Source organism: Perna viridis, chromosome 15 (assembly GCF_037379345.1).
Source record: "Perna viridis isolate PV_CMFRI_1.1 ecotype Kerala chromosome 15, ASM3737934v1, whole genome shotgun sequence".
Taxonomy (NCBI): domain Eukaryota; kingdom Metazoa; phylum Mollusca; class Bivalvia; order Mytilida; family Mytilidae; genus Perna; species Perna viridis.
Window position 1 is genome coordinate 6,675,734 of NC_142459.1, and position 23,511 is coordinate 6,699,244.

Below are 23,511 nucleotides of genomic sequence, written 5' to 3' on the forward strand. Positions count from 1 at the left end.
ATAACACAGCATGTAATTGCCAAGGTTCCTCTGATTAGTTTATGCTTGTTGGCCTATATGATTTTTCAAAATATAATAAGTTCAAAATGTAAATAATCCTCCCGCCAATTTTATTCGCTACACTTAAAATTTGGAAGGGTTACAATTGTATTCATAAAATTAAGAAAGATGCGGACTGTGGGGAAGTATATATATTTTTTATTTGCAAAATGAACATTTGATTTTCTTGTTTGGAATATGAATTGCAATCATATTTTCGGTAATTATTCATGGAAATGAATTGACTCGTTGTTTGCTAAGACTATGTTATACATTGTATGCATTGTTCTCCATCACTTCTTTATACTTATATTGTTGCCCTCTCGTATATCGAGTGTACCCTTGAACTATCTTTAGCACATATATATTTGCAAATATTAGATTCTTTATTCATTAATCAATTTTATGTGTATATAAAGAAATAATGCTTATCAGATTTGAAATTATGCCTTTTTTACGGAGTTTTATAGGTTACAGACCACCAATTCAACCAATGAGCATTCGGAACGTACGCAAAAATAGTCCTACGCAAAAATTACCCCTGTTCCTCATAGTGCTGTGAAAAAAGTTCTCATCTTATTTAAAAAATTTAAACAGTTTCTGAAAGGAAAAACATTTCTGTACATTTTATAGGTGCATTTTGCTTCTTGTGATGTGAAGCCTAATCTCCATAATGATTTTTATATATACCCCTATCTTGTGAAAACACTGGGATTTCCCATGCTATTTATAGACCCTTCACTTCCGGTGACCAGTACTGCACTGCAAGTCTGCTAACCCCACATGCCATTCTGAGGATTGTGAGCTGACATATGTAGAATCATGCTGATATATAGTCCTCTGCAGGTTAAAGTTAAGGTAAAGTCCAGAGAAGCCATTGAATATTGTGAAATTAGCATAGAAGCCTATGGAAAGTTGAATTAGTGGTTTTTAGCCTTAAGATGAAGCCATGGCAAAATGAAAAATTTCTTGAAATAGCTTTAAACTACTTGAAGATCTTGTTAACTTATTCATGAGATGAATACACTACAAAAATCCTTCAAAATATGCATTTTTTTAAGTTATAGGTCCAAATTATGGAAAATTGGTCTTTTTGGCTGATTTTTATGTCCTATCTTGTAAAAAGTGTAGAAAATTTAGTAAAAATATCAAATATTAAACTTTGAGGGCTATATTTACCTAAATATGGTGGTAATAAGCACTTGAAATCAAGTTTTGTGTAGATTTGAGCAAAAATTAGGTTAGAAATGAGGAAAAACTCACTTTCATTACTGGGGTTAAGGCCATATCAGCATTCCCCTATGGCAACATGGAAAATCCATTATTGAGTACTTTTTTTGCTTTAGGTGCCCTTTACTGGTCATGTTTTAATGTGAAAACACTGTACTTACAAATTTAAAGCCAAATATATCACCTTTTGTGAAAATTTAAAGATTTAGGATTTTTGACATGTGATCAAGAAAAAGGGGGAGGCATGTCAGAAATAAATTTTTAAAAATAGACCAATTTCTCAGAAAATGATTACTTTTAAAACTATTTCTTCATTAATGTTGTTAAAAACAAGTTGTGATTGATATTTTTATTTGAAAAGTCAGAAAAAGTTCTTTGCAAATATTTAATGCATTTAAGTATGGTAGAATATTGTCACTTTTTTGCTCGCACAACTTGGTTACCCTATATTTAAAAATCAAATACTTAAAAAAGTGCTTGTCACATTTCACTGAAACTTTGCAAATGCATTCAGTATGTGTGTAGGAAGATACCTGTATAGTTATTTATTTTTTCTAAGACAAAAAGTGACTCTTTAGGTTACAGACCACCAATTCAACCAATGAGCATTCGGAACGTACGCAAAAATAGTCCTACGCAAAAATTACCCCTGTTCCTCATAGTGCTGTGAAAAAAGTTCTCATCTTATTTAAAAAATTTAAACAGTTTCTGAAAGGAAAAACATTTCTGTACATTTTATAGGTGCATTTTGCTTCTTGTGATGTGAAGCCTAATCTCCATAATGATTTTTATATATACCCCTATCTTGTGAAAACACTGGGATTTCCCATGCTATTTATAGACCCTTCACTTCCGGTGACCAGTACTGCACTGCAAGTCTGCTAACCCCACATGCCATTCTGAGGATTGTGAGCTGACATATGTAGAATCATGCTGATATATAGTCCTCTGCAGGTTAAAGTTAAGGTAAAGTCCAGAGAAGCCATTGAATATTGTGAAATTAGCATAGAAGCCTATGGAAAGTTGAATTAGTGGTTTTTAGCCTTAAGATGAAGCCATGGCAAAATGAAAAATTTCTTGAAATAGCTTTAAACTACTTGAAGATCTTGTTAACTTATTCATGAGATGAATACACTACAAAAATCCTTCAAAATATGCATTTTTTTAAGTTATAGGTCCAAATTATGGAAAATTGGTCTTTTTGGCTGATTTTTATGTCCTATCTTGTAAAAAGTGTAGAAAATTTAGTAAAAATATCAAATATTAAACTTTGAGGGCTATATTTACCTAAATATGGTGGTAATAAGCACTTGAAATCAAGTTTTGTGTAGATTTGAGCAAAAATTAGGTTAGAAATGAGGAAAAACTCACTTTCATTACTGGGGTTAAGGCCATATCAGCATTCCCCTATGGCAACATGGAAAATCCATTATTGAGTACTTTTTTTGCTTTAGGTGCCCTTTACTGGTCATGTTTTAATGTGAAAACACTGTACTTACAAATTTAAAGCCAAATATATCACCTTTTGTGAAAATTTAAAGATTTAGGATTTTTGACATGTGATCAAGAAAAAGGGGGAGGCATGTCAGAAATAAATTTTTAAAAATAGACCAATTTCTCAGAAAATGATTACTTTTAAAACTATTTCTTCATTAATGTTGTTAAAAACAAGTTGTGATTGATATTTTTATTTGAAAAGTCAGAAAAAGTTCTTTGCAAATATTTAATGCATTTAAGTATGGTAGAATATTGTCACTTTTTTGCTCGCACAACTTGGTTACCCTATATTTAAAAATCAAATACTTAAAAAAGTGCTTGTCACATTTCACTGAAACTTTGCAAATGCATTCAGTATGTGTGTAGGAAGATACCTGTATAGTTATTTATTTTTTCTAAGACAAAAAGTGACTCTTTAGGTTACAGACCACCAATTCAACCAATGAGCATTCGGAACGTACGCAAAAATAGTCCTACGCAAAAATTACCCCTGTTCCTCATAGTGCTGTGAAAAAAGTTCTCATCTTATTTAAAAAATTTAAACAGTTTCTGAAAGGAAAAACATTTCTGTACATTTTATAGGTGCATTTTGCTTCTTGTGATGTGAAGCCTAATCTCCATAATGATTTTTATATATACCCCTATCTTGTGAAAACACTGGGATTTCCCATGCTATTTATAGACCCTTCACTTCCGGTGACCAGTACTGCACTGCAAGTCTGCTAACCCCACATGCCATTCTGAGGATTGTGAGCTGACATATGTAGAATCATGCTGATATATAGTCCTCTGCAGGTTAAAGTTAAGGTAAAGTCCAGAGAAGCCATTGAATATTGTGAAATTAGCATAGAAGCCTATGGAAAGTTGAATTAGTGGTTTTTAGCCTTAAGATGAAGCCATGGCAAAATGAAAAATTTCTTGAAATAGCTTTAAACTACTTGAAGATCTTGTTAACTTATTCATGAGATGAATACACTACAAAAATCCTTCAAAATATGCATTTTTTTAAGTTATAGGTCCAAATTATGGAAAATTGGTCTTTTTGGCTGATTTTTATGTCCTATCTTGTAAAAAGTGTAGAAAATTTAGTAAAAATATCAAATATTAAACTTTGAGGGCTATATTTACCTAAATATGGTGGTAATAAGCACTTGAAATCAAGTTTTGTGTAGATTTGAGCAAAAATTAGGTTAGAAATGAGGAAAAACTCACTTTCATTACTGGGGTTAAGGCCATATCAGCATTCCCCTATGGCAACATGGAAAATCCATTATTGAGTACTTTTTTTGCTTTAGGTGCCCTTTACTGGTCATGTTTTAATGTGAAAACACTGTACTTACAAATTTAAAGCCAAATATATCACCTTTTGTGAAAATTTAAAGATTTAGGATTTTTGACATGTGATCAAGAAAAAGGGGGAGGCATGTCAGAAATAAATTTTTAAAAATAGACCAATTTCTCAGAAAATGATTACTTTTAAAACTATTTCTTCATTAATGTTGTTAAAAACAAGTTGTGATTGATATTTTTATTTGAAAAGTCAGAAAAAGTTCTTTGCAAATATTTAATGCATTTAAGTATGGTAGAATATTGTCACTTTTTTGCTCGCACAACTTGGTTACCCTATATTTAAAAATCAAATACTTAAAAAAGTGCTTGTCACATTTCACTGAAACTTTGCAAATGCATTCAGTATGTGTGTAGGAAGATACCTGTATAGTTATTTATTTTTTCTAAGACAAAAAGTGACTCTTTAGGTTACAGACCACCAATTCAACCAATGAGCATTCGGAACGTACGCAAAAATAGTCCTACGCAAAAATTACCCCTGTTCCTCATAGTGCTGTGAAAAAAGTTCTCATCTTATTTAAAAAATTTAAACAGTTTCTTAAAGGAAAAACATTTCTGTACATTTTATAGGTGCATTTTGCTTCTTGTGATGTGAAGCCTAATCTCCATAATGATTTTTATATATACCCCTATCTTGTGAAAACACTGGGATTTCCCATGCTATTTATAGACCCTTCACTTCCGGTGACCAGTACTGCACTGCAAGTCTGCTAACCCCACATGCCATTCTGAGGATTGTGAGCTGACATATGTAGAATCATGCTGATATATAGTCCTCTGCAGGTTAAAGTTAAGGTAAAGTCCAGAGAAGCCATTGAATATTGTGAAATTAGCATAGAAGCCTATGGAAAGTTGAATTAGTGGTTTTTAGCCTATACTCCTCGTCCTTCAGTTCCACGTATGTATATGTGATGGTTACGCAAGGTAAACTCGATAACTCGATTTAGCTTTTGTACTGTAGAATGTGAAAGCTATATATATGGTCTCCGAAAGGACTCATTTGATTTGGCATTGTTTATTAAATTGATTTTAAATCGAGTATTTTGTACCCCAAACTCATGTATCTCTCCCAAAAACCAATTGTTAGCTTGCTTCTCAACCAAACCTCAACTAAACGTTAGACCGCGTGAAAATGTAATAGATCCACGTGAGTAAATCAAATAAGAAAACAAAAACAAACTCTTTTCGGACTATGATCTGTATTTACACTCCCAATTATTTTGATCGTACGGCTAAGAGGAAAAAATTATCTTAACTATAGTATTTGAGCTTTGACTGGCGATTTTGTTTTAAAATCGACCGGAGAATGCAATGATACACGAGAATTATATTCACACTGTCCGGTCAGTTTAAATGCAAAATCCTACATTTCATAAACACGGTAATGACAACTCATTAAAATAGTTGGACTTATGAATCGTGCACGAATTGTCATTAGCTCATGCCAAAACTATGACATCACTTGGCACCCGTCGTCGTCCGTCGTCATTCTCAATTTTTCAAACCTTTTCTCCTCTGACAGTACATGATCAATCTGGACCAAACTTGGTATGAAGGTATCCTGTATGGAATTGGTGAATTTTGATCCGTCGAAAACATAGCCGTTACTGAAATAGAACAAAGGGGAAAAAGTTGTTTTTCGCCTATATTTCCAAAACCGTTAGGTTTAGCAAAATTCTGAAATAGGTAAAAGCGTTCAACATGATGAGATCTATCTGTGGTCAAATTTTAAAGTTTAATCTGTTTTGCTGTGTTGGAGTTGCCCTTTTCCGAGTTTTTTTTTTTTTTTTTTTTTTGATTTTATTTTGCTATTTTTAATGTTTTTTTTTTCCTTTCCAAAATCTTCTCTGAAACTTCCTTACAAATTGGGACAAAACTTGGTATGAATGTTCTTTGGGTATCTTGCATAAAACTGATGTGGGGATTTTTCATCCGTCAAAAAACATGTTCGCTGTTACTAAAATAGAATAGAGGGGTCAGAAATTAGTTTTGCGCCTATATCACCATACACTTAAGGTTTAGCCTAATTCTGACATAGGGTAAAAATGTTCCACATGATGAGATCTATATATAGCAAATTTTCGTTTTAATCTGTTAAACCATGTTGGAGTTATTGAACAATTGGGACCAAAGTTTGTATGAATGTTCCTCGGAGTATCCTGCATCGAACGGATGTGGAGATTTTTGAAACGTCAAAAATCATGTCCGCAGTTATATGAAATAGGGCATAGGGGTCAGACACTAGTTTGTCGTGTATATCTCCAAAACTGTTATTTTCACAAGGTAAATGTGTTCAACATGATGAGATCTATCCTATCTGTGGTCAAATTTTAAGTATAATCAATTGGAGTTATTGTCCTTTTTCGACGTTTTTCTATTTATAATGTTTGTTTTTTTTTCTTTAAAAAATCTCATATGACAATTCTTGACCAATTGGGACCAAAGTTTGTATGAATGTGCCTTGTGGTATCTTGCATAGAACTGATGTGGGGATTTTTTTGATCCGCCGAAAAACATGTCCGCCGTTACAGAAAAAAAAAAGAGCATGGGGGTCAGACAGTAGTTTTGCCCCTATATCTCAAAAACCGTTTGGTCTAGTCAAATTCTTACACAAGGTAAAAGTGTTCAACATGATGAGATCTATTCTATCTGTGGTCAAATTTAAAGTAAAATATGTTAAGCCATGTTGGACGTATTGCCCTTTTTTGACGCTCTTTTGCTCATCATATTTTTTTTGTAAAATCATTTCCTCTGACACTACCTTACTAATTAGGACCAAACTTGGTATGACTGTTCCTTGGGTATCCTGCATATAACAGATTTGGGGATTTTTGATCCGTCGAAAAAAACATGGTCGCCGTTACTAAAATATAACATAGGGGTCAGAGTAGGTTTTCGCCTATATCTCCAAAACCGTTAGGTCTAGCCAAATTCATACACAAAGGCAAAAGTGTTTAACATGATGAGATCTATCTGCGGTCAAATTTTAATTTAATCTTTTTAGCCACGTTGGATTTATTGCCCTTGTTCGACTTTTTTGCTATTTCTAATGTTTTTTTCTTTTCCAAAATCTTTTCCCCTGACACTATCTTACCATTTGGTACTAAACTTGGTATGAATGTTCCTTGGGGTATCTTGCATTGAACTGACGTGGGATTTTTGACCCGTCGAACAACATGTCACCGTTATATAAAATGGAACTTAGGGGTCAGAAAGTAGATTTTCGCCTTTACCTCCAAAAGCGTTGGGTTTAGGGAAATTCTGAGATGGGTTAAAGTGTTCAACAACATGAGATCTATCTATAGCAAATCTTCGTTTTAATTTGTTAAGTCATGTTGGAGTTATTGCCCTTTTTTTAATTTTTGCTATTTTTAATGTTATTTCTTTCACAATACTGGACCAATTGGAACCAAAGTTTGTATGAATGTTCCTTGGGGTATCTTGCATAAAACTGATATTTTTTGAACCGCCGAAAAACATGGCCGTTACTAAAATAGAACATAGGGGTCAGACAATTGTTTTTTTTAACATATCCATTCTCCAAAACCGTCAGGTCTAGTCAAATTATTTTAATTGCAGGAATGATCCTTGTTATAAGGCCTAGAAGTTTCGAAGGGATCAAAGTTGTCAGACGACTCCTTGTATTAGTTATTGCCTTTGAAAGGTGAAACATGACGGGGTTCCTTAGTTTTCAGCCAACATCTTCAAAACTAAGATTGCTGAAATGTTCCTTATGATAAGTCCTACGGAAGTCTTCTTGAATCAATATTGCTGAACAACTCCTTGTTAAATTTATTACGTTACCAACACAATTCCCCCATATTTCAAAGACAAATTCATACCAATTATTTCATATTCCTATACTTCACCCATTGCATCCAAAATTTTCAATTATAAAAGGCTATTGCAGAACCTCGAGATTGAGGACTTCAAGGCTAAACCAACTGACTGTTCTTGCAAAACCTCTCCATTCAAATATGGTCCTTTTGGTCTCGTCGTTACGGGAGATTTAACCATCATCGAAAACGAATCTCTGCGTAATATCCTTTCTAAAGGTCCCAAGCACCGTGAACCACGCTCCATAAATAGGAATTATAACTTTAAAGTTCTTATGGATGCCGTCGCGGACTATGCGAGAAAATGGATAAAACGAGAACCAGAAGACATTGATTCTCTGTCAGATTGGTTAAAGGCCGTGAGGTCTTTAATTATGAAACGAAAGTTTTATGTAGGTCAATGAGTGTCAAGGCTACATTAAAGACCCCGATGTAACAAAAACATTGTCTACTATACATGACAAATATGTTGTCGTAACAGCAGACAAAGCACAAAACAACATTGTTTTAGTCTGCAAAACGTTTTACATCCAATGTTTATTATCTGAGGTAGACGTAGAAAATAATAGCAGTGATAAGACCTATACTGCTACCACACTCTCTAAAAGAAGAGATTGTGGAAAACCATAAATCGGTACTATCCTCTTTTGTTCCCTCTACCAAGGACGATGATTGTGATTTACCATCTATGTCATGGATTCCTAAACTCTACAAGAATCCATACAAACAACGTTTCATGGATGGATCTGCAAAATGTACCATCAGACCTCTTTCAAAACTTTTAACTTTCATACTCACAACTGTCAAAGAGGGTCTGCAGTCCTATCACAACACTTGTTACTCCCGTAGTGGTATTGATTCAATGCGGATCCTGAAAAATTCGAAAGACCTTTTGGAAACAATTAGTTCAAGTCTATTATCTGAGTATACAAGCATTAAAACCTATGATTTTTCTACACTGTATACTTCTATTCCCCATACTCAGTTAAAATCCCGACTTAAAAACATTATACATCGTTGTTTTCCCAAAAGAGATGGTACACCTAGATATAAATATATAGTTCTTGGTAGAGATTCCTCATACTTTGTAAGAAATAATTCTAAATCATCTTCCAAATATACAGAGGAAGATGTTTACAAAATGCTGGACTTTTTAATCGACAACATGTTTGTCCACTGTGGTGGACGTGTTTTTTAACAAACGGTCGGCATTCCAATGGGAACAAATTGTGCTCCTTTACTTGCGGACTTATAGCTGATCTGATCCCAAAGAAAGAATATCGTTTGGCTACATCCTTCAATCTCCGTTTTCCGCTATATAGATGACGTATTATCTTTAAACAATCCTAATTTCGGGGATTTGATACATCGCATCTACCCAAAAGAACTTGCGATAAAGACTACTACAGACACTGTGAAGTCAGCCTCATATCTTGACCTACACTTAGAAATCGATGGTAAAGGAAAACTATTGACCAAACTTTACGACAAACGTGATGACTTTTCATTCAGAATTGTCAACTTTCCTTTCATCTGTGGCAACATCCCTTCAGCACCTGCGTATAGAGTGTTCATATCACAACTCATATGTTATGCCAGAGCTTGCCGAAACTACTTTTTGTATCGCACTAGAACTCTAATAAATAGGCTTCTGGAACATGGCTATGTTGCTACAAGATTGAAGTCATTACAACAGAAGTTTTATGGTCGTCATCATGAACTCGTGGATCGTTATGGTGTATCCATCTGCACCATGAAAACTGATATATTCAACGGGTCATAGTTTTTCTTTCCTCGTTTGTCTACCCCGGACTTGACTTTTTATGAGTAACTCGGCGGGTGTTTCTAGAAATGCAGAGGACGCTTACCCTACCGGTGCACCTGGTCCATGTTTCCAGTTTTTAGTGAAGTCCGAGTTGCTCATTTGCTTTTGTTACGTTGTATGTATGGTTTTGGTTACTTTATGTTCTTTGTTGTGTATGTCTGTTTTCCATGTCGGGTCTTTGTGCCTGGATTACATTCTTTTGATTACTGCTACATGTATAACCTTGGTTCCCTTGATTACGATTTAACAAGGTGAGCGAATGAGGTTCCTGGGAGCCTCTTGTTTTATGTTTTGTCATACACAGTTAATGTTATATACTGATGAATATAAATTTTGTGTGTGCCACATTGGCGCCTTCCTGTTCCTGTTCAAAAAAAAAAAAAAAAAAAAAAAACCGCGACAACTAGATCACTGCAAAAAATGAAACGTTACAGCTTCATGTTAGATCTGATCATATAATCTACATGTTTTTTAAAAGCAACATCCTGCAGATAATGAATGATTTGCATACTTATTAAGTTGTAAAGTGTATCGAAACCTTTCAGAATTATGTTCCTTTCTCAATAATTCTATAATCAGTCAGTATAAAGTATCATGATGACTAGTGATAGTGACTGATAGGAGCATAATTACTGCTCAATGATAAATGAAGTGTAACCACTATTACTAGACCTAGAATGAGCTTGCTATTCATTCATTTCTCGATAGCGACGACGATGTTTGTCCTTGTGTTAATGATAATTTGTACCTACTCAAGTCTTGTTAAAAGGTGAGTGTTTGTAATCGTAGTGGTTATTCAAAATAGCAGAATTTACTCTAGAGTTTTCTTTTTTCGCCATAACAATGGAAAGTTTGATTGTCTAATCTACATTAGGAAATCGAATCTCTGCATCAAATTAAAGAAAAAAAAATATGTCGTATATGAATTGACCGATGATATGCACCAATTTCATTTTTGGAACATATTACTTTGCATGTATATTTTTTAAGAAAAGATCAGTTAATTTTTGTTCGAGATATTCCTGCTTAATGCTTTCGATTTTTGAATAAGTCTTCCGATTCAAAACCATATGCTTTTTTTATTAAAAACAAAAGCACACTCTCGGATCATACGTGTATGGCTGGCTGCCTTCCTGTATCTTAGAGGAGTTTTATTGTTGAATATGCATTATGACTAAAAAAACACAACAGGTTGTTGGAAACGTACAAAACATAATAATTGTTAGCATGTTGAAAAAAATATATTATTTATTATCTATTAGGTACAATTTCAGCAAATTCAGTTTAAAAGAAAAAATATAGAATTTTGTTATACGAAAATATTGCAGACAGAGTGAACCCAATCAGCCAATGCCTTTTCAGTTTTAGGTAGAAATACCTATGAAATTAACACCGATTCTAATTCGGTATAACCGGTTAAGTTCCAGTCAGACGACTGATAATCTAGCTCTCAATGCTTTTAAGGTCAAAGGTTGAATTCGTATTGATTACCAGTATAATGACTTTTAGTCGAATTAGTCTATTAGTCGAAATAGATGTATTATCGGGGAATTACCTATAGCATGATATATGATTGATCGACTTTGGATGTATGTTACACTTATAAACTGTACCGAACCTAATGATTTAAATTTTTATTGCACAGCACCTATGTTATATTTGCACCAAAAGAATTCCGTTCAGGGGTGAAGCAGAATATTGGTGTACATATTTTGAAAGCACAGGGAAATGTAACTGTCAAGGCGGAACTTAGTGGCCGAGCTAGAAATGTTATAGTCAGTCAAATTCGAACGTTTACACCAGGTTAGTATCAATTCAATACGTTAAAGGAAGGCTTATATGAGAGATAATGGGTCTAGTTTGAGACCAAATGATAAAGATATGCACATATGAATAGCTATATTGAGCATATTTAAACCAAATAGTTTATCCATATAGAGAGTACCACATGTCGCTATTTACATTGCTTCAAAAGTGCAAGTAAAAAATGCATGTTACTAGTTCAAAATTATTTAATTATGTTTTTTATTAGAAAATAATATTTTGATTATTTTCTTGCATGTAGATTCCAATAACCTGATGGAATTAATGGTAAGTGCAACATAGAATGAAACTAAATTCTTCCTGAAAAGTAAAAATAGCATTTCTTTTGTTGTGGTAATTTTACCTGGATACATTTATTCATTGACGGTGGATGGAAGCGTTGTGGCATTAAGTAGCAGGTTTTATAAATTTATAAAATAATTCAGAAGTAGGTGATTCATGCATATCAAAAACCAAACAAACTAAATTTTATTTCTTTTTAAGAAACCTTCATACATCACATAACCAGTCTTAGTTTTTTTTTTCATTTTGGGATTGCAGTTTTGAGATAAAATTTATATATTTATATAGATTGCACATGAAATTAGCACTTTGTAAGAGTTATCGTTCTTGATTTGGTTTGATTTTGTTGATTTTAGTGGGTGAAATTGTAGTTTTTTTGAAAAAGTACAGATCTGAATACAGAAAGGACTATTGTTACATAGAATTATAGCATATGCAGACCAAAAAAGCATCGTCTGATCCTTGGGGCTTCCTACACCATGAATCACCTTACCACAGGCAGTGTTTAAATTTTATATGGATTGGTACTTAATTATATAGATTATTATTATTATTATTATTATTATTATTATCTGTTTGAACATTTTTATGTTTTTCGTTTCATATATTTATTCTTGGGCTGTTTGTCATGTCGGTCATACCTTTTGGTTGTAAAGGTGGTAAAGTGAACAATTTTTACTTAATTTGCCTTTATAATCTTACAATTAATTTCTGTATCACTCCCTACTTGTATCCATTTTACAAAGATACCATCAAACCTGGGTCAGGATAGATATCCACTGAGGGTAAAAGGAACTGGCGGACTGACCTTCGAGACACAGACGACAATTACAAATAGACAAGATGGGGTAATTGTTCACATTCAGACAGACAAGGGCATTTACAAAGCTGGACAACCAGGTATATTTTCAAGACTTAAAATCTGTTTCGGTGCTTCTCTATTCCACTATGTATCATCAATAATTACAAATGTATGCAAGTTTTTTTTTATTATAATTCAAAAGTTAAAAAACAAATGCATTTTATCTTGACATATTTTCTATTGTCGATTTAAAACACCACCTGGTACACATAACCCAGTTGGTCTTTCGACAGAGCGCCCTAGCCTAAGGTCAGGGTTCTGAGCATTGTTAAGTCGCCTTTTATGACAAGCTTAGCGCTGCTGTGGGCCTATTGTTTTTTTGACAGCATAACAACGATCATTTCATAAGTTTGGCAAAAGACAGAAAATGTTCCATATTATTCAGCATTCACTGATTTAGGACTAAAATTATTTTGTGGGAGTTTGATTACTTTAAAAAAAATTCAAATGTTGAAATTTGAATCCTGTGCACTTACATCAGTAACAGTTAAAAAAGAACATATATTCATCTTTACAGTCCGGTTCAGAACTTTTGCCACCTACCCTAACTTACGATTATACTACGGGAAAATGGACATTGAAATATACGTAAGTAAAAAAAAAACAAACTATTTTTTATTATTGGATAGTGTACATTACTTTGACTGGTTTGTCTGTACTCCGTTCGTCCCACACAGTCGCCTTAGTACTGCCTTTAACTGATGTCCGATATCCATAACAGAGATGTGGTTTGGATTGATATTACAAAACTCCATTGAGTCCGAGCTGCTCATTTACTTTATGTTCTTTGTTGTGTTTATCTGTTTCCCATGTCTGGTCTTTGTCCCTGGATTACATTCTATTCATTTCCACTAAAATCATGGTCTTGATTATTTTTAAACTGAATGTCCAATATGAGGACAGAAGAAATTGTTAGCATGCTAAGAATATAAACATCTGAAATACAAAATCCATAGAAAGCTCATACTGACTACAATACTGTGACTTGTCTCATGTCAACTCAGTTTGCGATAATCAAATCTATTGATCACTTCAAAAACTTGAAGTAGCACTCCATCTAAGAATCATGTAAAATGTGAGTCATAGGTAAAAAACCTACATATTTTTATTTTTGTTATTTTGTTTAAATTGCCATAGTAAACAGAAATTAATATTCATTTTTGCATATAACCCGTGTTCTTAGGAGACAAAAATTACATAGAATGCATTGTAGATTTCAAAATTAGGGGAGATAACTCTGTAAATGACATTCAAATACAATAGGATCTATTGGATTTTTATTGTTGATTATCTCCTATACTCGGCGTCACATAAATAAGATACTGTTAAAATTTGAATAAAAATATTTTCTACGACTTAATTGACACCTATCGTCGTTAAAATTGTCTTAAATGACTTGCTTATTCGTTTAGCAAAACGGCTTCTCCCTAAACATTGAATCGGTAAATTCCGGTCAGATTTTAATTCTCGGTGCCAATATTTACATTGTAAAAAGTCTGCCATGTTTACATCTCGGATTTATTTTACGCGAACAACGTACAATACCGAGAAGTTGATCAAGCAGACGATTGTCACCGGAGTTCGACGGGAACTTACGAACTTCTTTTGTAAACAAATCGTCCCGTAGAAACCAACATGGCGGATATTAGTATGGAATTTTCCCGTAAGGATTTGTTACGCATGATTTAAGCTAATAAGCGACTCGTTGGTACTAACATGTCATGCATATATGCGAACTATCTTCAGATTAAATAAAAGAGAGACAACTCTAGCGGTAAGTCCCGACGGTCTAAAAAGTAGATCTTCAATTCGAAAATGTGTTGTATGTGATGTCGAGTATAAGAGCAGGTAGATTTGAATGAATAATTACACATTTCATAGTATAGACACATAAAATAAGTTAATTACAAAAATAAAAATATATAGCCTTTTTGGGGGTGTATCACATTTTTCAGATTTTGCATGATTCTTACAAAGACGGCAACTTAAACACAATAAAATATTTTTTTATTGAGGGTATGGGAGCATGCGTTTAAACTACTAGTAAATTATTCAATGATTTCCACTTGATTAATTAGAATTCATTTTATGCAGGACCCAAAAGGAAACAAGATTCAGCAGTGGTTAAATGTAGAAGACCGAAGCGGTGTTTTCAATAGCTCTATGGTAATGGATAAACACCCTGTTTTAGGGTCCTGGCAAATTACAGTAAAAGCTCACGTGAGTATGATAAAGCCACAATTAAATCTAACGCGTCACGCAATACTACTATACAATTAGGAAAAAAAAAAAGGTTTTGTGCAAGTGGGGGTATATAATGGTGGGTGTGTCCGTCTTTCTTCTCTCCCTCCTTCCATTACTCCGTTACACAGGGGGGGGGGGGGGCATCCATTTTCTGTTACTACTCCTATACTGAATAGAATAGAAATGAAACTTTCACAGAATATTTCTTACACGTTCTTATTTTGTACCTCCTATTAAAGATTACGATCCAAATCAATATGTTGGTCTGAAGGTACATATTACTAAATGAGGGAGCCGGATATCAAGTTAGTAAGCATTGCTCGCCGTTTTTCTAGTTTTATGACAGTTATTATTGAAAACCCATCAATCATATAATTAAATGCTGGTGACATAAAGTCAATTAAATCGGTACTTAAGAAAGTCAATATATTCTATCAATGAAATCGGCACGTTGAATCACTGAAGAAATAAACGCAATTTAATAAAACAATAGTGATTTTAAAACACAACTTACAATTCCGAAATCCGAAATATTATAGGGGTACACAACACCTAAGAGAAATAATTGTAAAAATCAGCAAAACGTTTTTTTATTTTGCCACATTCTGATATTAAACTTAAGGAGGTATACCTTGGGTAAAGGACACAACTCTTACAAATCACTGGCACGTTTGTGTAAAGCATTTTACATGAATCTCATCAAAGCATCAAAATAACTTGGATTGCTTTCACTCTATATAAAAAAATTAATAGGCTTCGGTGAAATTGAATATGATGCAAACATATCACTGATTTCAAGATTTATGTCCCTTACCCCAGGTCTACTCCATTAAGCATGTTATTGATCAACAGTTTTGCTGATGAAGCTACAATATCGTCATTGAAATTATTCCCATGAAACATATTGCTAGACCTTTTTGAAATTTATATACTTTGCTTCTTTTATCATGTTAAACTCTAAATAAAATACAAGAAATTCAAACAAGCCAAATAAATTTTTGAAAAGATGTTAAGCACCCCCTCTGTAGAGCATCAATATTTTAGATAAACCAACGGAAATCAAACATGACTGAGAGTACTAAAATACTTTGTAACTGATAATAAGATCAGGTATATAAAGTTTTTTTTTTTATTTAATGATAAAAAAGATAAATGCCTTCTAATAAAACGTTCTCAAATTACTCGTAGAATTAATTGATATTAATTTCATTTAGGGTAAAACGAAGACTAAAACTTTTAAAGTCAAAGAATATGGTATGGTTATTTATATGTTTACAATTCTATGTTATATGATTTTTTTTAATGCTGCAGCTGAGATCTCATGGTATTAAGAGTGAGGGTGACTTTGAAGAAATGATTAAAAATTGCAAATTACTTTCTGATTGATTAGTTTGAAGCTAGGTTTGTAAAATGTAACCGTTTAAATTGTTTTATGATAGTTTACATTTACGTTGAAGAACACGTTTCAGGCAGATGAAGGAACAGTTAATGTTTTCATGCTATACCATGAAAGTATTTTAATTCGTAGATTCTTGAAAGCGTGGTTTTGATATTTTTAGTGTACACATCAATGAAAATTTTGTGGTTTAGTCCATCCATTCTATATTTCTGTTAGTTGCTAGTATCAACGTCCCTCTGGCATTTGATCAAATCATTAGTTTCCCTGGTATTACGCCTTTAACAGGGTTTGTAAGTCTCGTTCTAGTTTCAGTTTCCCTTCCGGAATTTCCGGTGTAGAACGTATTGAAATCCGAAGACCGATATGCATTTTACTGTGTACTTCCGGGAAATTCAAACGCTGCTTCACAATGCAAAATCTTCTATTGTATGCTATTCTAAGCATCTTTATCTCTTAGAACTTGATAATTGTCATTTTTAATCAGCATTTTTACCCAATGATACTTCGCTGTTAATATTGAACTCAATGCTATGTAAATGACGAATGTCCATACATTTGAATGGTAGACTAGGACCCATTCTTACGAAACCACGGAGTCACGTGACAACACTTACATACCCTATTAAACCGAAGGAGCAGAGGGTTATTTTATTTTGGTAAAAAAATATATATAAACGATATCATCAATTTTCAGTGTTACCCAAATTTAAAGTTACACTTCATGTTCCGAATTACATTCTGGCAACTGCAAACACAGTGCATGGCAGTGTTAAGGCAAAGTAAGTAACTCATGTCAAAGTTATCTTAAGAAATGAAATATTCAGACAAGAGTTCCTAGAGTCATAGATTCTCAAGTTTACATTTAATTTTCTTCATTCAGTTTAATTTACACAATGATACAAGTTATTTGATTTGATTAAGGAGGTAAAAATCATAAAAAAACGTTTGTATTCAGCATTTGACATCAATTTGAAGTATGCACCAAAGTAACTTGAATTGATTTCATTTTCTTTCAAAAGAAAGCTTGATAGGCTTCGATGCAAACATATCACTAATTTCAAGAATTATGACCCTTACCCTAGGTCTACCTCATTAAATGATAGTTTAGACAAGACAAGTAACTTCATAATAAAATTGAACCTGCAAATAAAATTAAACTGACTTTAATGTTTGACGCACCTGTAAAGTCTCACGTCTCAGAAGCATCTTAAGGTTTATTCTATATATACTAATTTCAATTTTTTTTAGATATACATTCGGTAAGCCAGTACACGGCAACGTGCGTATCACTGCTAAACTTGAGAAATGGCCGTCGTATAGAGGGAAAGAACCTATTGAAATACAAAGTCTGAGAATGGTGGTACGTATCAATTGCATCTTCTAACTTTATACATGTAGTTGGGGCTTGAAATCAGTCTGAGGATGAGATCCTAGTAACATAAAATAACCGATGTGTCATAGTGTTCCTTTTCTCTTTCGTCTACCCTGTACTTGACATTTTATGAGAAACACGGCGGGTGCTTCTAGAATAGCAAAGAACATTTACTCTACCGGTGCACCTGGTCCATGCTCCTAGTTTTCAGCGGCGTCCAATTTGCTCATTTACGTCTGTTACTTTGTATTTTAATTCATGTTCTTTGTTGTGTCTGTGTGATTTCCATGTCCAGTCTTTGTCCCTGGATTACATTCTTTTAATTTCCGCTCGAATTCGGTTCCCTTTGTTGCTCTTTGATACGTATCCCACCCTGATAAAAAATCAATGAGTAGTTAACTGAATACCCATTTAATAATTGTCTTATTCTTTAAATGGATATCTTAGTCATATGAATATCCTCTTGCAGGCAAATTGAGTCCAAAATTGTATATCTAGTAATAAAACATAGCAAACACAATGTAATATAACGATTCCAGCAATGCAAGTCTTCTTTGTTTTCAATTTTACAGTCAGACGGAGAGGTTAAATTTTCTGTCCAGTTAAGTAACATAAAACAAAAATACGGAAACTGGAACCTTGAAGGACAAAACCTTGTGGTGGTTGCCAATGTTACTGAAAGTATGACAAGACTTTCAATGTTGGACTCTAAAGCATTAAACTTCAAGTCTCTGCCGTACAAGATGGAGATTTTGCCTTCGACCAAAACCACATTTAAACCAGGTCTGCCTTTTATTGTTGATGTAAGTAAAAAAAGTAAAAACAAGTTAGTTTAATTAATGCAAAACAGAATAAAACAGAGAAAAAACAAACAAACAAAAACGACAATGCACGCAACTGTAAAACGTGCCTACGTTTCTATCTGTTTTCCCATCGTGTGTAGCAGATTTAAGCTTCATTTTGGTTAATTCCGAAAATCTGACTAAAACAGACACATTCATATCAATTTAAATGTATTTAAATCTTTTTTAAAACAAAAAGTCCAAAATGTGTGCGGTTAAGACAGGTTTCATTTAATTGGCTTTATTGCATCATTACTTTCTATGTGATATTTTCTTTCATAAACCAATTGAAGGTAAAAGTGGTAAGACACGATGGATCTAAAATATCAGGGAATAACATAAGGGTCTCTGTTAAAGGATCAACAGCTGTGGAAAGATATTTTGGAAATCCTTACAATACCTACAACAACATACTACCAACTCAACACAAAGTTGTACCGGCGTCGGGAGATGTATCATTTAAAATTGCATTGCCCAAAAATGCAATTAAAATGGAATTAGAGGTAGTTTATGATTTACTAATATATTGTTGTGTATTGATCTACTTAACAAGGTGGACCTAGGATAAGGGACATAACTCTTGAAATCAGTGATATGTGATATGTTGATATCATATATATAATAGAATCAGTCCAAGTTACTTTGATGCTTACATGAGTTTGATGTAAAGTGCTGAATACAAACGTTTCGATGATTTTTTATGAGTTATGAGCCTCTTCAACAAATATTAAATTTTATATATAACAAATATTTTATTTTCACGATTTCCATTTGACTGATGTTTAAGATATATCTGGCGGTTCATAAAACGTTGTATGGACCGCCTCACTTCAAATTTATATTTTTCTCTTTTCTTCCAAACAAATACTCTAGAATATGGATGTGTGTAGAATTTTAGACCAGAACTATCAATGGCTAACACATATTCTGAAGGAAGTTAGGAAAATTGTCGACACGGAAGTAGACAATTAGCCACGTGCAGAGGCGCTGTTTTGTCTCTTGATACGTCAATGGATACGCTTTAATATTTATTTATATATTTCATAATAATTTGGTAATTGTTGGCTATGTAGAAATGTATTAAGCTTTCCCAAATGTAATTCGCACACATTTTCCTCAACGAATGAGACTTTGCAACACAAAGAATGAGATCCTTTGAGCTCCTTTCATTATAAAAATAGCGTAAAATCATATTAAACTATATTTGAAAAAATATATATATATCAAGAAGAAAATGTTACAATGCAAAAAAAAAAAAGAAAAAAAAATCATTGACCGGTTGATCGATCGTAAATAATCATTGGATTAAGCTATAAGCCTATTCCTGATGATATTTACTTTCTTTTTTTGGGGGAGGGAATTACCGGCCCGTATATTGCCATATAAACCTCAGCATAATGATAAATTATAACTTTCTTATGGATACCGTGGACTACGCAAGAAAATGAATAAAACGAGAACAAGAAGACATTGATTTTCTGTCCAGAGTGGTTAAAGGCCGTGAAGTCTAATTTTGAAACGAATGAAAGTTTTAAGGAGGTCAATGAGTGACAGTGCTACATCGATTTTCAAAGACCCCGATATAGCAAAAACATTGTCTACTATACATGACCAATATGCAGACAAAGCCCAAAACAACATTGTTTTTGTCTGCAAAACGTTTTACATCCAATGTTTATTATTAGAGTTAGACGTAGAAAATAATAGAAGTGATAAGACCTATACTGCTACCACACTCTCCAACGAAGAGATTGTGGAAAACCATAAATCTGTGCTATCCTCTTTTGGTCTCTCTACCAAAGACGATGGTAGTGATTTACCGTCTGTGCACTGGATTCTCAAACTCGACAAGAATCTATACAAACAACGTTACATAGCTAGGTCTGCAAAATCTACCATCAAACTTCTTTGAGCTTCTATACTCACAGCTGTCAAAGAAGGTCTACAGTCCTACCACAACACTTGTTACTTCCAATTTTAATTAATGTGGATCCTGAATTCGAAAGACCTTTTGGAGACAATCAGTTCAAGACTATTATCAGAATATAATAGCATTAAAACATATGATTTTTCAACACTGTATACTTCTTTTCCCCATACTCAGTTAAAATCCTGACTTAAGAACATTGAACGTCGTTGTTTTTCCAAAAACGATGGTAACAGCTAGATACAAATATATAGTTCTTGGTTGAGATTCCTCATACTTTGTAAGAAATAATTCCAAATCATCTTCCAAATATACGGAGGCAGATTTTTACAAAATGCTAGAATTTTGAATCAACAACATATTTGTATAGTGTGGTGGACGCGTTTTTTCAACAAACGGTCGACATTTTAATGGGAACAAATTGTGCTCCTCTATTTGCTGACCTATTCCTTCACTCTTTTGAGGCTGACTTTATAGCTGATCTGATCCCAAAGAAAGAATATCGTTTAGCTAGATCCTTTAATCTCAGTTTCCGCTATATAGATGACGTATTATCTTTAAACAATCCTAATTTCGGGGATTTGATACATCGCATCTACCCAAAAGAACTTGAGATAAAGTATACTATAGAAATTGTGAAGTCAGCCTCATATCTTGACCTACACTTAGAAATCAATGGTAAAGGAAAACTATTGACCAAACTTTATGACAAACGTGTTGACTTTTAATTCAGAATTGTCAACTTTCCTTTCATCTGTGACAACATCCCTTCAGCACCTGCGTATGGAGTGTTCATATCATAACTCATACGTTATGCCAGAGCTTGTCGAAACTACACAGACTTTTTGTACCGCGCTAGGATTCTAACAAATAGGCTGCTGGAACAGGGTTATGTTGCTACATAATTGAAGTCATCACAACAGAAGTTTTATGGTTGTAATCATGAACTCGTGGATCGTTATGGTGAATCCATCTGCGTCATGACAACTGATTTATTCACCATTTTCCTTTCCTCTGTTGTCTAACCCGGACTTGACTTTTATGAGCAACTTGGCATGTGTTTCTAGAAAAGTAGAGGACGCTTACCCTACCGGTGCAATTGGTCCATGCTCCCAGTTTTTAGTGGAGTTTCTCATTTGCTTTTTTACTTTTTAGGTATGATTTTAGTTACTTTATGTTCTTTGTTATGTATGTCTGTTTTCCATGTCTGGTCTTTGTTCTGTTCTTGGATTACATTCTTTTGATTACCACTATACCCTTGGATAACCTTGGTTCCCTTGATTATTCTTTCCTACATCCTATTTCAGAATGTAGCTTATTCTAGGATATTCGAGCCGAAGGAGAAAGAAAAAAAACATGATCAATATTTAAATTTTAACGTTACTTTCTTATTTATGAAGGTAGACGATACAGATTACTTAAAATTAGATGGCAGATTTATCTAAAAATTCAACCATCACAAATTTCAAAAGTATTTTATATAACCATGATACATTATTTTCTGTGTTTAATATCAACCACATTGACTGTATCTTAACGCTGGTAATATTTGAAAGGAATTGAAAATTCTGACAAGTACTAACAATAAAGTATATACTTTACAAGCCAGTCTAGAACTCCAAACCATTTCGATACGCAGCCAGACACCATACGACTAAATACTGCTAATGAGAACAAAATATGAATACTTGCTTCTCCGTTAAGTTTCCGTCTTAATGGCTCATTACTCCATCTTAATGTACAGATTGTCCACAAGTCAATCACGATCCGAAAGACGATCAAAAAGTACTACACATCAGGCGGGAAGTATGTAGATCTCCGGGTATTGACGAAAAATCCTGTTGTAAGTCAATCTCTCTCTCTTTCTCTCTCTATATATATACATATGGTCCTATATGATCATTCTTGAGTGGTTTAATAATTTGGCAACTTTTATGTAAATCTTCTACTACCATTAGTCGAAAATCAGAAAACAGAAAAAACAAACAAACAAATACAAAACCCCCCCAAAAAAAAAACAAAAAAAAACCTATCTACTGCATTCTATATTGATTCTGACCAGATATTCTAAAGTAAATGCAACAGCGTAATTGGGGGCCATGAACATGTCCTTTTTAAAGGGAAAAGATTAAAATCAAAATGCGAAGACACAAAACAACTACAGATATGACATTTGTTATTCCATATTTTTGTGATTTCTGCATAGATATTGAAAATACAAATTCATAAAATGTTTTACATTATGTGTTATTCGAAATTTGCAGGCATGTAAAAAGTTAAAGATACAGGCACGATCAAATATTTACTTGTCAGTATTAAATTATCAGGTAATAGAAGTTATTATATTTAAGGCAGTATTGAATTAGAGTAAGTCGGGCTCCACCACAGGAGGCCTTTCGAAATTCTCGGCCGTTATTCAAATCATGCATCGTTTGACAATCGGATAACGTTGTGTAAAATCATTCACTTTTTTCCGACTTTGCAAGATTCATGCATATTTTGAGATGACCCTATTCGGCGCTTGATGTTAGACGTTCATTTATTAATCCTGTTTTAGGTTTGGGCACGAGGCAATCTTGTTAAATGTGGCCAGCTAAATTGCAAAAGACAGAAAAACTGCAACATTTACTTCGATACTTCTGTTCAGATGGCACCTAAGGCAGAAATCATCGCTTACTACGTTGATGTTCGAGGCGAAATCATTGCTGATGCAGTTGATGTTCCAATCAGTGGAATATTTGAGAATGAAGTAAGTGTATAGCCCACGACCTCATGTATTTTCTGTTATACATGGTTATGCATAGGGGGACACGAATTAAAAAATTAAAATTAAAAAAAAAACATGAAGAAACATGTACAAAATTTGGATCTATTTGGCTGAGATTAAGGCTCTTTCCAAACAGGATAGAGAACTCACATGTACACACACAAAAGTGTCAAAATATATTCATTTTCTCAATACATTATCTAATGAAACGTTGT

General features: G+C 33.5%; 1 protein-coding gene across 4 annotated transcripts in view; it reads left to right on the forward strand.

The window, feature by feature from the left end:
• The window catches only part of LOC148596727 (CD109 antigen-like), a 57,634-nt gene that overhangs the window by 932 nt on the left and 33,191 nt on the right, over positions 1–23,511 (forward strand). For 3 of the 4 annotated variants that reach the window (XM_088563182.1, XM_088563183.1, XM_088563184.1), the window contains exons 2-15: positions 10,486–10,546; positions 11,423–11,580; positions 11,843–11,868; positions 12,630–12,783; positions 13,263–13,333; positions 14,840–14,965; positions 16,204–16,243; positions 17,083–17,167; positions 17,637–17,748; positions 18,333–18,563; positions 18,896–19,105; positions 22,274–22,372; positions 22,794–22,856; positions 23,087–23,278. In XM_088563182.1, coding sequence (XP_088419308.1) covers positions 10,494–10,546; positions 11,423–11,580; positions 11,843–11,868; positions 12,630–12,783; positions 13,263–13,333; positions 14,840–14,965; positions 16,204–16,243; positions 17,083–17,167; positions 17,637–17,748; positions 18,333–18,563; positions 18,896–19,105; positions 22,274–22,372; positions 22,794–22,856; positions 23,087–23,278 — 1,620 coding nt within the window. In that variant the 5' untranslated portion in view covers positions 10,486–10,493. The remainder of the gene's footprint in view (positions 1–10,485; positions 10,547–11,422; positions 11,581–11,842; positions 11,869–12,629; positions 12,784–13,262; positions 13,334–14,839; positions 14,966–16,203; positions 16,244–17,082; positions 17,168–17,636; positions 17,749–18,332; positions 18,564–18,895; positions 19,106–22,273; positions 22,373–22,793; positions 22,857–23,086; positions 23,279–23,511) is intronic. The other variant, XM_088563185.1, reaches the window with a different exon arrangement.